Source organism: Microcaecilia unicolor, chromosome 1, assembly GCF_901765095.1.
Source record: "Microcaecilia unicolor chromosome 1, aMicUni1.1, whole genome shotgun sequence".
In the NCBI taxonomy this organism is placed as follows: domain Eukaryota; kingdom Metazoa; phylum Chordata; class Amphibia; order Gymnophiona; family Siphonopidae; genus Microcaecilia; species Microcaecilia unicolor.
In genome coordinates, this window is record NC_044031.1 from 426,688,288 (window position 1) to 426,702,216 (window position 13,929).

General features: G+C 44.0%; 1 protein-coding gene across 3 annotated transcripts in view; it reads left to right on the forward strand.

The window, feature by feature from the left end:
• The window catches only part of CTDP1 (CTD phosphatase subunit 1), a 360,755-nt gene that overhangs the window by 308,222 nt on the left and 38,604 nt on the right, over positions 1–13,929 (forward strand). The window contains exon 12 of one of the 3 annotated variants that reach the window (XM_030211931.1): positions 12,301–12,488. The exons of 1 other annotated variant lie outside the window; for it this stretch is intronic. In XM_030211931.1, coding sequence (XP_030067791.1) covers positions 12,301–12,488 — 188 coding nt within the window. The remainder of the gene's footprint in view (positions 1–12,300; positions 12,489–13,929) is intronic. One more of the 3 variants, XM_030211939.1, reaches the window with a different exon arrangement.

Sequence of the window (13,929 nt, forward strand, 5' to 3'; positions counted from 1 at the left end):
TTGCTCTGCCCTATGCGGTGCAACAGATCTTTAAGTTAGTGGCGAAAGGCACACCGATCGCTTTCAACAAGAACCAGATGCAAACTGGAGCAGGAGGAACTCGTATAATGGACACAACAAGTGCTTCCCGTTCTACCTCCCTCTGTAGGTTGCACACGCAGCAACGTCATACACCTAATGTCTGCCGTTCAAGTCCCCATTGATAAAGAACTCTAACTTGGACAAATATGAGTGTAGGACCTACCGTCTGGTGGCAAATTTGCCTACTGTGTTAAAAATTATGGAAGCTATAGTTCTGATGAAGTTCAGGAATATTTAGATTGTCATCAGGTACTGAATGCTGTGCAATCTGTGTTTAGATCACATTTTAACACACTGAAATAGTTTTGACAGCCTTATTGACTAAAATGAGATTTGTTTTAGATAAATCTATATTAGAAAGAGTTGAGTCCCTATATTGCCTGCATTTGATTTGGTGCATCATGGTTGTTTGTTAAATAAGCTAAATGATATTGGAGTGTCAGGTAATGTATTGAATTGGTTTAATGGGTTTTTAAAGCATAGGTCCATTCAAGTAAATTGGCAGGGAAAATGTTTAGATGAATGGACAATGGTTAAGGATGTCCCACAGGGTTCCCTCTTGCCTGTCCTATTCAATATATATTTGTGTGGCCTGGGGAAGATGTTTCATTCTTTAGAAATCCAGTATTTTTCATATGCTGATGATGTAGTCCTTTTGTTTGCTATATACACTGATTTATCTGCAGTGTATGCTTTGCCAGGTCCACTGAGAGGAGGGGGCAGGGGGGACAAAATTCCCCAGGCCCGGGCGGGACACAGGGAGGGAAGGCCCGAAGGGAGGCGATCTGCAGACTGCCGCTGCTGCGCTTTCACACGGAGCGAGGTCGAGGTGAGGCACTATGATTTTAATTCAGGGGGACCCGGCCAGGTGGTGGACGAAGGCGATGACGACCTCGGGTGGGGGGGGGGGGCCCTGGGGGCGGCCTTCCCCAGGCCCGGCCCAGTCTCTCAGCGGCCCTGTGCTTTGCTGAATGATGTTATTGATGGGAGCTATTTCTGGTTGTCTGTTAATCATTTTAAGATTAATCCAGATGAAAACAAATATTTTACGGTTTGGAAACTTCCAACAAACTATGCCTCAAAGGAACCCAGTGATACTTTGCTCAGAGGTTTCTCTTAAATCAGAAATAAAATTCTTAGGAGTTCTTGATTCAGGGTTAACCATGGAATCATATATTAGCTGTATTGTAAAGAAATGTCTCTTTAAATTGAAACTGTTAAGAAGACTTACTGTAGATGTTATATAGAGATGAACCATTTTTATCGGGTTATCTAGTCGTTGATGCTTAACTGCACTGGATTACTGGATGTGATCTTTATAGGTCTCCCTCAAAAGCAAATTAATATGCTGTATGCTGTTCAGAATGCTGCAGCCAAATTAATTTGGGCAGGAGGAAATATGATCATGACACCGTATGTGATTCAACTTTATTGTTTGAGGTTGGTCGCCAGAATTAAGTTTAATATCCTAATTTTTATGTTTAAGATACTTTCAGGCTTATTTTCGAAAGAGAAGGGCACCCATCTTTTGACACAAATCAGAAGATGGGCATCCTTCTCCCAGGGTCGCCCAAATTGGCATAATCAAAGTCTATTTTGGTCTGCCTCAACTGCTTTCCGTCGCGGGGACAACTAAAGTTCACGGGGCATGTTGGAAGCATAGCGAAGGCGGGACTGGGGCATGCTTAACACATGGGAGTCCTCGGCCAATAATGGAAAAAAGAAGGGCGTCCCTGACGAGCACTTGGCCGACTTTACTTGGTCCTTTTTTTTACGACCAAGCCACAGAAATGTGCCCTAAATGACCAGATGACCACCGAAGGGAATTGGGGATGGACCTCCCTTACTCCCCCAGTGGTCACTAACCTCCTCCCACCCTAAAAAAAATTTTTTGTAATATTTTTTTCCAGCCTCTATGACAGCCTCAAATATCATACCCAGCTCCATGACAGTAGTATGCGCAGGTCCCTGGAGCAGTTTTAGTGGATGCAGTGCACTTCAAGCAGGCGGACCCAGCCCCATCCCCCCTACCTGTTACACTTGTGGTGGTAAATGTGAGCCCTCCAAAACCCACCAAAAACCCACTTACCCACATCTAGGTGCCCCCCTTCATCCCTAAGGGCTATGGTAGTGGTGTAAAGTTGTGGGGAGTGGGTTTGGGGGGGCTCAGAAGGGAGCTATGCACCTGGGAGCTTTTTCTAAAGTTCACTGCAGTGCCCCCTAGGGTGCACGGATGGTGTCCTGGCATGTGAGGGGGGACCAGTGCATTACAAATGCTGGCTCCTCCCACGACCAAATGGCTTGGATTTGGTTGTTTCTGAGGTGGGCGTCCTCAGTTTCCATTATCGCCGAAAATCGAGGATGACCATTTCTAGGGTCAACCTAAATGTTGAGATTTGGGCGTCCCCAACCGTATTATCGAAACAGAAGATGGACGCCCATCTTTCGATAATACGGGTTTCCCCGCCCCTTCGCCGGGATGTCCTGTGAGGACGTCTTCAGGAAAACTTGATTATGCCTCTCCACATGGCCTTAGTCCCAGTTACTTAAAATACTTTGTGACAATATATTTTCCACAAAGAAGTCTTTGCTCAGCAAATGAATTGAAATTGGCTAAACCACCTAGATGTGTCTGTTGGATGACAAGTACAGAAAACCGACACAAAAGGGTAAAGGGGCTGAACTATGGAATTCTCTCCAAGGTTTTATAGGAAAAATTAAGAACTTGGCTTTTTACTAAATATTTAAGTGGACTTTGAATATATTATTTGAAAAGTCTTTTAAGCTGTTCAGAAGGAATGGATCCTAAGGAGCTTAGCCGAGATTGGGTGGCAGAGCCGGTGGCGGGAGGCGGGGATAGTGCTCAGGGCCGTGCCTAGGGTCTCTGGCGCCCCCCTGCAGACTATCAGTTGGCGCCCCCCCCCCCCCCGTGAAAATGATCACGCCCCCCCATGAAAATGATCGCTCACCACTTGCCACACTGAAAGGAATTGTCAGCAATATTCTTAGAAACAAATTGCAAAATAAGATAGCAGATGTAAATTCTCAAAGTGGATATATTCCAAACGCTAAAATGAAAATAAAATAATTTTTTTCTACCTTTGTTGTCTGGTGACTTTCTTTTTTCAATCATGCTGGTCCAGTATCTGATTCTGCTGCTATCTGTCCTCTTAATTCCATTTCCAGGGCTTCCTTTCCATTTATTTCTTTACTTTTCTCCTTTCTTCTTCATTTCTTGCTCTATATCCATTTCCAGCAATTTCTCCTCTCTCCCTGGGTCCTGCCCTCCCATCCATGTCCATTCTTGTCCCTCTCTGCCCTTCCCTCCTCCATCCATAGCCAGCAATCCTCCTCTCTCCCCTCCCCTCCATTTCCAGCAATTTGTCCTCTCCCTGGGCCCCCATGTCCATCCATGTCCCTCTCTGCCCTTCCCTCCTCCATCCATAGCCAGCAATCCTCTCTCCCCTCCCCTTCCAGCAATTTGTCCTCTCCCTGGACCCTGCCCTCCCATCGATGCCTCTCTGCCCTTCCCTCCGCGCCCTGGGGCCTTTAAATCTTTTACTTCCGGTCGCAGCAGCGTCAGTGAAAGCGGAGCGCTGCCGACGTCTCCCTTCCCTTTGCGCTCTTGGTTCCCTCAGTGTCCGCCTTCTTCTGATGTCAGAAGAAGGCGGGACACTGAGGGAACCAACGAGTGCAAGGGAAGGGAGACGTCGGCAGCAGTGGCGTAGCTAGGGTAGTTGACACCCGGGGCCGGTCATTTTTTTACCACCACCCCCCCCCCCAAATCCAGTACTAGGCATACCGAGAATACAAAACACTCACGACCTATAGAGCAATTTTACCATACCATAAGCAGTCGTTTCTATGAGTCACACAAGGAAAAGGAAAGCATCTTAAGCACTACAGTGAGCACTAGAACATCAATTCACCTATTGTAAAACGAAACCAGACAGAATAGTACAGATCGTAGATCCTGCACAGTCAATGCCAACTGAAAGCCATGTCTTTCTCACAAACACAGATACACCCTAATCCACTATAGAATAAGTAATCATAAACTTTCTATTTAGACAAAAATTAAACTGAACCCCCGATGCCAGACTCTGCATACAATGCAACACCACAGAAACAGAAAATGTCTCCTAGTACTGTGCAAAATATAAAGACAGCAGATGTAAATTTGAAAAAAACTAACAAATACCAATCACCACTTTACAAATTAACAAATAGAAATAAAACAAATACAGAAAATAAAATAATACCATTTTATTGGACTAATACATTTAGCTTCCAGAGGCCAAAATCTCCTTCCTCAGGTCAATACAGTATAGTTCTGTTACAGTATCCTATCCTGATCTGAGGAAGGGGGTTTTGTTCTCTGAAAGTTAAGTCAAAATGTATTAAAATTAGTCCAATAAAAAGATTACCTTATTTACATGTTCTATTTATAAACATTTATTAACACAGCTAAATACTATATCCTAAAGCAAAATAATAAAAATATATATTTACAGTTTGTTGTCTTTGGTTTCTGCTTTCCTCATCTTCTTTTCACCGTCTTCCTTCCATCCAGCATCTGTCTTCGCTCTCTCTCTGCCATCCAGTGTCTGCCCTCTCTAATGTCCCTTTCATCCACATCTGCCCTCTATTTCTGCCCCTTCCATCCACCATCTGCCCCAGTCTGCCATCTCTCTCTCCCCTTCCATCCACCATCTGCCCTCTCTCTCTCCTTTCCCTCCAGCATTTGCCCTCTATCTCTGCCCCTTCCATCCACTGTCTGCTCTTTCACTCCCTTCTATCCACTGTCTGCCCTTTCTCTCTGCTCCTTCGATTCACCATTTGCCTTCTCTCTTTCCCCCTCCCATCCATTCAGGGTCTGCCCTCCCTCTCACTCCCCATTCCATCCAGGATCTATCCCCCCTCTCTCAATGCCCCCTCTTTTCGGCTCCCAGTTCCCACCTGCGGCTGCCCCTAGTTCCAGATCCATTGATTCTCCCATCCACCCCTGCCCCAGGCATGACCCCATTCTCCCTCCTGCTCACTTTTTAGACCCCAGTTCCAGATCCATGCCCCTTCTCCCATCTGTCTCCCACCCAGTCCCTTCTGCCCATCCAAGTCCCCCTCACCCCATCTGTCTTCCACCCAGTCCCTTCTGCCCATCCCCCTCACCCCATCTGTCTCCCACCCAGTCCCTTCTGCCCATCCGAGTCCCCCTCACCCCATCTGTCTCCCACCCAGTCCCTTCTGCCCATCCGAGTCCCCCTCACCCCATCTGTCTCCCACCCAGTCCCTTCTGCCCATCCAAGTCCCCCTCACCCCATCTGTCTTCCACCCAGTCCCTTCTGCCCATCCCCCTCACCCCATCTGTCTCCCACCCAGTCCCTTCTGCCCATCCGAGTCCCCCTCACCCCATCTGTCTCCCACCCAGTCCCTTCTGCTATCCGAGTCCCCCTCACCCCATCTGTCTTCCACCCAGTCCCTTCTGCCCATCCCCCTCACCCCATCTGTCTCCCACCCAGTCCCTTCTGCCCATCCGAGTCCCCCTCACCCCATCTGTCTCCCACCCAGTCCCTTCTGCTATCCGAGTCCCCCCCCCCCCCCCACCTTCACGGTCACCCCATCTGTCCCCCACCCTCACCTTGCCTCGTCTTCTCCCTGCCACCCAGTCTTTAAAAATAAATTGCCGACGCGAATAGCAAGCACAGCACCTCGTGTGCAAGTAAAAGAAGCGGATCCGATCATCTCATTGGGCCTTCCTTCATTGTCCCGCCCTAGAGGAAATAGGAAGTTGCGTCAGAGGAGGGCGGGACAGTGAGGGAAGGCCCAATGAGATGATCGGATCCGCTTCTTTTACTTGCACACGAGGTGCTGTGCTTGCTATTCGCGTCGGCAATTTATTTTTAAAGGGCTGGTGCGGGGGGGGTGCCCGGAAGAAGAGCAGCGGGAGCGGCGGCACCCCCCTTTCTGATGACACCCGGGGCGGACCGCCCCCACCGCCCCGCCCTTGCTGGTCGGCAGCGCTTTCACTGACGCTGCTGCGACCCAAGTAAAAGATTTAAAGGCCTTGGCAGCGCGGGGCGAGGGTAAGCACCGCGGCGGCGCCCTCCAGAGGTGGGCGCCCCCCTGCGGCGCTTACCTCGCTTACCGCATCGGCACGGCCCTGATAGTGCTGGGCAGACTTATACGGTCTGTGCCAGAGCCGGTGGTGGGAGGAGGGGCTGGTGGTTGGGAGGCGGGGATAGTGCTGGGCAGACTTACACGGTCTGTGCCCTGAAAAGGACAGGTACAAATCAAGGTGTAAGGTATACACAAAAAGTAGCACATATGAGTTTATCTTGTTGGGCAGACTGGATGGACCTTGCAGGTCTTTTTCTGCCGTCATCTACTATGTTATGTTTTGTTTCATTGATGCTAAGGAGCAGATGAATCAGTGTATAAATATAGGGCAGATTTTAGTTTGGCGGGATTTATAATGTCTTATATGTTTTTAATCCGCTCTGAACTTAAGTTTCAACAGAATATACATATATCAAAATTAAATTGCAGAAACATACCAAGTTATTCCAAAATAATTCCTAGCTATTGAAAATATCAGATGTCACCATAATGATGAATATCAAATTGCAGATTGCAAAAGAAATGCATTAAAAAAATACCTGTAGTCAAGCATAAAATGACCTGCACGCTGAAAGGAAGGGAGAAAAAAAAATGCTTGATGCAATAAACTGTGGCAGAATACAGCAACAGTGTATGTTGTTTTTCTATCAGCACACATTGAATGCTGTGGTAATTTGCATTCTGTTTGTTATTGCATCAGCTACAAGTTTTATTCAGGTCCATGTATTAGGAAAATGTGCACTGAATTCAGTGCACAATTGTAACACATGGCCCCTTTGGTGCTCTCATTCTCCTCCTTACTCTTACTCTTTTCTCTCTTTTCAGTTAACCCCTTACTGTTTTGACCCCTGTCTTCATTCCCTCCTTATTTGAGTTTGCTCTCTCTTCTATGCTTTTCACTTGCTTGTGTTCTCTTTTCTTTGCCCCTGATGCCCTCTGTGTACTGTTTTGGCAGGCTATCCTTTCTGACACCTTTGCTATGCATACTCTTCCCAACCCTGTCCTGTCATCCTACCACTTGAGGGAGGCAGGAAGACTTTCCACTATCATTGTTACTCCTATCTTCTCCCTTTGTTTCTTTGTTATTGATACACGTGACAACTGTCATAATAACCTTGTCCTATGACTCGTGAGTCAGAGCAGTGGCATTGAGTCACTGAGGTTTAGTCACCAGTGGTGAGCAGGATGTTATTGCTTCCTCAATACAATTGCTGAGCTTTCTCAGTTTAAAGGAATACATTCCACCCAGAACTAATACAGTGAGAGCAAAATCACTGTCAGCGTTCCTTCTATATCATCTGGACTGTGCTTCTGTCTGCTGTGAGATGTTTTAAGCTTTGTAGCGAATTCCAGCTCGACTCCACTCACCAGTGTTGTCACTGGGGAGTGCTGCAGCTGCTTCAAGCTAGGGAAGACACCGGGGGTGGGAGTGCAACAAAGGAGCACTCTTTTGTGCAGACTCCGGATGATGAGGAGAGGATTATTGTCCACTAAGATGACAGTTGGAAAAAAAACAAGCCATTAACAGTTGTTACAAGCCAGGAAAGGGTATAGCTTTTGTTTTATCTTTAATGCCCATTCGGTCAGAAATAAGGTTTCACTAATTTCTGATCTGATTGTTGACTTATATATAGATACCTTGTGTATTACAAAATCCTGGGTTATCTGAAGCTGACTATTGTTTTAAACCAAATATGTCCATCTTATCAATCTATATCACAAGTGAGGAAGGGTAATAGAGGAAGGAGGTGTTTTATTTACAAAAGCAATATTAATTTTACAATGAAGCCTTTTTATTGATAAGTAGTAGTAGTAGTAGTAGTAGTATTTGGATTCAAATTGTGAAACCTTATATCTTCTTGTGTAACAAACATTTTGTTGTTTTATTGTCCTCCTGATGTTCTGTACAAGTTTTATCCTTTTTTATGTATGATAGCGCAGTTAAAAATACAATATTAAGTGATTTTAACATCCACATGTATCTTCTGGGTCAAGATCGCATTGTTTCTGGTTTTATTAAGATTTTGTCCTCCTTGGGTTGGTATCCATCTTTTTATGGCCCTTCACATGAGGTAGGCCATACTTTGGATATGATATTTGTAAATTCTGTTATGTTAGATTCAAGTATGAAAACGATCCAAATGGATCCTTTACCATTGTCAGATCATAAGAGAATTACAATGTGCTTCTCAGTTGCTACAGAGTTCTTTGGGAAATACCAAAGTAAATTCTTGACTAGATGTGAATTTGAGATCACTGATTTTTTTTTGGTCGTCTTGGTTGCGCATATACAAGACCTTTCATCTCTGCCACTTGAAGATATTATTAGGAGGGGACTCTACACTAATTAGTGCCTTTGATCAAGTTGCACCCATGAAAGAAAAAAGTAGATCTAGAATATATATTGCCCTTTGGTTTTCTTCCTTACTGAAAAAGCAGAAACAGAAATTAAGGCAATTAAGGGTCCTTTTACAAAGGAGCAGTAGCGTTTTTAGTGCACACTAAACACTAGAGACGCCCATAGGAATATGTGGGCATCTTTAGCATTTAGCATACATTTATTATTGTGTGCTAAAAACGCTAGCAAGCCTTTGTAAAAGGACCCCTTAGAGTGTCAGTGGTGGAAACTTTCTACCCCTGATCTTAAACAATTGTTTATGCCAGAATTATTCAGTTAACAAGCTTCAATATTATCTGCAAAGAAAGACGATTATGATTTAAAAAAAAAAAATACATCTTAAGTCGAATCAAAAGATCTTTTTGCTATAGTCAATCCATTGACTACGAATAATTTAGATATTTCTGCTCAAACATTTGCTATTGCTGTTTCTTCTAAAGTATTGAATATTACTAGAAAGTTTGAACTACTGCCAATGCCAACCACTAACTCATTTAGAGGTCCCTTTACCAAGCTGTGAGAAAAAGGGCCCTGCGCTAGCGGTAGGGGCCGTATTTCCTGCGCGGCAGGGCCCTTTTTAGCACAGTGGGTAAAAAAAGCCCCCAGACACACATGGCCATGCGGTAAGAGACCTCACCACATGGCCATGCAGCGGGGAGCCCTTACTGACACCCATTTAGGCACAATCGAGACTGTCCCCAGTTGCAGTTGGGGAACGGGAAATTATGCCATTTATTTTGTAGTTCCAAAGAAGGGAGCTTCCTTCCACCTGGGTTAGGACGTCAAAAGAGTCATCAGTGTTAAAGGTTCAACATTTCACAATGGGAACATTGCAGTCTGTAATAATTTCAGACAATGAGGGAGCGTTTCTAACCTAATACAAACAACAGTGTGCACTAGTATAAAACATTCAATCAATGTTGATACATATATACATTTTTTTTCTAACCTCCCTGGATGTCAAGGAAGCATGTTTTTGTATTCCCACTTCACCTTCCCACAGAACATTTGTAATTTGCAATTCTTGGAAAACATTATCAGTTTATGACATGTCATTCAGACTTTCCATATCACCAAGGACATTTTTTCAAAGTCATGGTAGTAGTGGCAACCTTCTTTCATAAGGATGGATCGCAGATTCATCCATATCTCGCAATTTGGCTGATTTGTGACTCTTCCTATCAAGAGAGTCTGCAAGTTTCATCCAAGATAGCTAGTCTCCTTCAGTCCTTAGGATTGGTATTCCATTTTACCAAGAGTCAGTTGTTTCCAGAACAAATCTTGGCGTATCGGGAAGTGATATTCGACATAGGCTTAGGGAAGATATTTCTTCCTGTTGTTCATCAGGAAAAGATCACATCCATCAGGTTCTACTTTCCCTACCAGTTTCTGGGGTCTGGGAATATGCTCAAGTTCTGGGTGCAATGGCCTCTATCTTGGACGTTCTTCCGTGGGCCAGATTCCACATCAGGCCACTTCAGGGGATCCTCCTCAGCTGTTAGTCTCCATCTCTCATGAATCCTCCAAGCCAAACTCAGCCTTAACTGGTGAATTTGGCGCAGCCTTCCTCTGACAATTCAGAAGTTCTCTCTCCCTGCAGGCAGCTATGTTCAGCTTGTATGCTGCTAGGGGTGTGCCTTAGCTGGGTGCAACAGATTCCTTCCAGAAGTCTGACAGTCAACCTGCTCCTGAATTGCCAGATATGGAGATGGAGCTGACAGATTCCTTGTATGGCTTGATTTGGGCGTCAACCATGCAGATGTCTTTGGCCGTCACAACCTGTCGTTTGCTGTGGTTGCAACACTGGGCAGCAGATGCAGCTTCAACAAGGAACTGGTTAAGCTCCCTTTTTAAGGGCACACTGTTGTTAAGTGAGGACTTAGCGAAGTTGGTGAAATATCTGAGTGACTCAGACTCATTGTCTACCTGAGGACATGTCTAAGCATTCTTTCCGTTCGGGTCAGGCTCGCCCTCGTTTTAAAGATACCAGGTGCTCGTACAGGGCAGCCTAGTTTTAATCAGAGATCCAGGAGTCAATCCAAGCAGGACTTTGGAACTCCAGACTTCATCCTGTCGAGATCCTCTTGATTTCTCCTGAAGGGGATGACAGGGCACACAGTCCCGTTTTTTTTCTTCCTAAGGTAGTTTCTGCCTTTCATCTCAATCAACCTTTGTTTCTTCATGCTTCCTTGACATTCGCCGTTTACTCCTACACTGTTTGGAAGTGACCAGCGAGTTCCGTTGGTCCTCATTCATTCATGCTTTGCTCAGGACCTCAGAAAGGTAATGTGGCTTCCAAAGCCACGCTAGCTTGCTGGGTTAAGGAGGCAATCACATCTGTGTTTACTAGCGGGTAAACCACTTCCGGACGGATTCTGGGTGCCTTCTACCTGAGCTGTCATGACTTCTGGGTGGAAGCCCGTCTGTTCTCCCTGGAGGAAATATGTAGGGAGACTTCATGTCTTCCTTGCAGACCTTCTCCAGACACTACCGTTTGGATGCCTCTGCTCGGTCAGATGCATCTTTTGGAGTATCTGTGCTATCCGCGGTACTTTAGTTAGGACTGCTTTGCTACATCCCACAAGTCTCTGGATTCATCTGTTGCTGATGCTAAGGAATGAAAAATTATTTCTTACCTGATAATTTTCCTGAATCCAGAGGCCCACCCTGTTTTCCGGTGGTTCCTATCGGTTAGTTCTCTCTGTTGGAAGTTGTTGCTGTATTTTTATATTTTAGATGGACTGTTGTAATTGGTTTACGTGTTTGCAGTCCTTGGATTATCACTTTCCCCTGTGGGGAAGGAGAAATGTTATAATTCTGTTTTCATCATGAGAAATACTGACTGACCAAGGAGCATTCCATCCTATAAGACAGTGCAGTTCAGCGCTCTCTGTCTCCACCTGCTGTTAGATGGTCACAACCCACAAGTCTCTGGATTCATTTGCTGCGACTAAAGGAAAGAAAATTGTCAGATAAGAAATAATTTTTTATATTGACCTTGTAACTCCCAGTCTCATGAGCCAGCAAAAAAAAAAAAAAAACCCAAGCTCTCTGAGGGTTGGAAGAGAGGGGAAAACATATGTATGAGAGAAAGAGAGAACAAGATGGGGCAGATGGGCTGCAGGCAAGTGGGAGAGGTGAGAGAGAAAGAGGCCAACTGGTTGTAGGCCTCTAGAGGCATTGGCTGAAGTTTGCACTGTTTAATTTTCTTTGTCACTTTATTCTTCAGTATAGGATACTTTTTATTAAATTTGCATATTAAGGTCTATATTATCTGCAACTATTTTGCTGATCTTTCTTTCTGCATGTAGTCAAACAATTAAGAACTCAGGCCCTGCTCCCACCCACTTTAGCCTCCCCAAACAGCTGAACCACTAACCGCCTTTGCATTTAAGTTACAACTCTTTATACTTTTGCTTAGGGCTATACCTGCTGATCCATGCGTGCCACAACCCTTTGTTTTGTTCAGATTTGTAATGGACAGTTCCTGCAAGTTACTCCCCTGTATGCCTTACTTGAAGAGTGAAAGTCATTTTAGTTTTGCTTTGATTCCATCTTGCTACATCTGGAGTTTCTGTTTATCCCTTGCCTTTATGAATTCTGTCACTGTTTTGTCCCCACCATATCCACTAGGAGGGCATTCCAGGCTTTAAATTTTTACCGTGTTTCAGTATGTGTTATGAAATGGTGCATCATTTTTATAGGCTCTTGACCATTGGCAGGTGGATGACATCTTGGGAGAAGGCAGCGATGACAGTGACAGTGAAACAAAGAAGACAGAAGAAGAAGAGATTGAGCAGAATAGCACAGCAGAGAAACTTGGAATGAAAAAGGAACATAAAACTGGCTTTTATTTATCAAGTGAAAGAAGTCTAGCAGGCAGCATATCCAGGTATGAGTATTTCAAATGCAAAAATATCTTTAAAAATCATCAAAATATTTCTTTCTGGATTTCCCTGATTAATTAAAAGCATGGATTGATTTTTGTTTCCAATTTTAAGTTTTAATTTGTAGCCTGAACTAACCCTGGATGTTCAGTGATGGGGCATGTGCAGCTCCCAGCTTTGAATATCTGGGTACACGTGCTGACCCTGAAGTTAACCGGGCACCAGCCAATATTCAGACCAGTGTCCAGTTAACTTAATACATAACATTAGAACAACCTTTTTGCTGTCTAACTTTATACCCTTGCTTAGCCAGTTAGCATACTGAATATCACCACTAACCAGCTCCGCCCTCAAACCACCCCTAACCTAGCTAATTAGGGAATGGACAGTTAGAGATATTCAGTGACACTACCCAGTTAAAAGCTGTTGAATATTGGCAGGCGAACAATTCAGTGGTGTTTAACTGTACAGGAGCCTCTCCTACTGGGATAAACCCTTTTGAATATCAACCCCTTAGTTTATTTTTGGGTAGATGTATCATTGCCAGAGAGTTGCCAATATTTGTTTATCACAAGTCTTTATATACTGCCATTTGCCAGCACATCAGAGTGCTTTACAATTGAAATTAAATCAGATATAAAAAAAAAAGAAAAGATCTGGCACACCATTCTATTTCAGACCTCAGAGGAACTTATTCACAAAGACTTGGGAAAAGCAGTAGGCCTTATTATAATGTCACAAATACACATTTTAAAGAGCATAAAAATGGCATGACAAAAAAGTGTTACACAACAATGATCTGCACCTAATATATTTGAACCCAGCCTGCTTTCTTAACGAAGACACTTTAAAAATGTAAAGTGAAGCACAATGATTCTTCATACGAAATCACTTGATAAAATTTTCAGTCAAAAATTTTTTTTCAAGCAACAATCTACTTTTAGATCAAATTTGATGATCTAGTGTTTGGACCACTAGATGACTAAGGGGTAAAAGAAGCACTTAGGGAAAAGACATAGCGGAGAGATTAAATGGATTCTTTGCTTCAGTCTTCACTGAGAAAGATTTGAGAGAGAAACCTGTGCCAGAAATGGTATCAGAAGCTGAGTTAGAGAAACGGAATGAAATCTCTATAAACATGGAAGATGTAATGGAGCAATCTGACAAATTGAAGAGTAGCAAATTGCCTGGACCAGATGGTATTCATCCCAGAATACTGATAGAATTGAAAAATGAACTTGCAGAATTATTGTTAGTAATATGTAATTTACCTTTAAAATCGGCATTGTACTGGAAGATTGGAGGGTGGCCAATTTAACGCCGTTTAAAAAAAAAAAAAGTTCCAAAGGAGATGTAGATTGGTGAGCCTGATGTCGGTGCCAGGCAAAATGGTGGAGGCTACTATAAAGAACAAAATTACAGAGCGTACTCAAAAGCATGGATTAA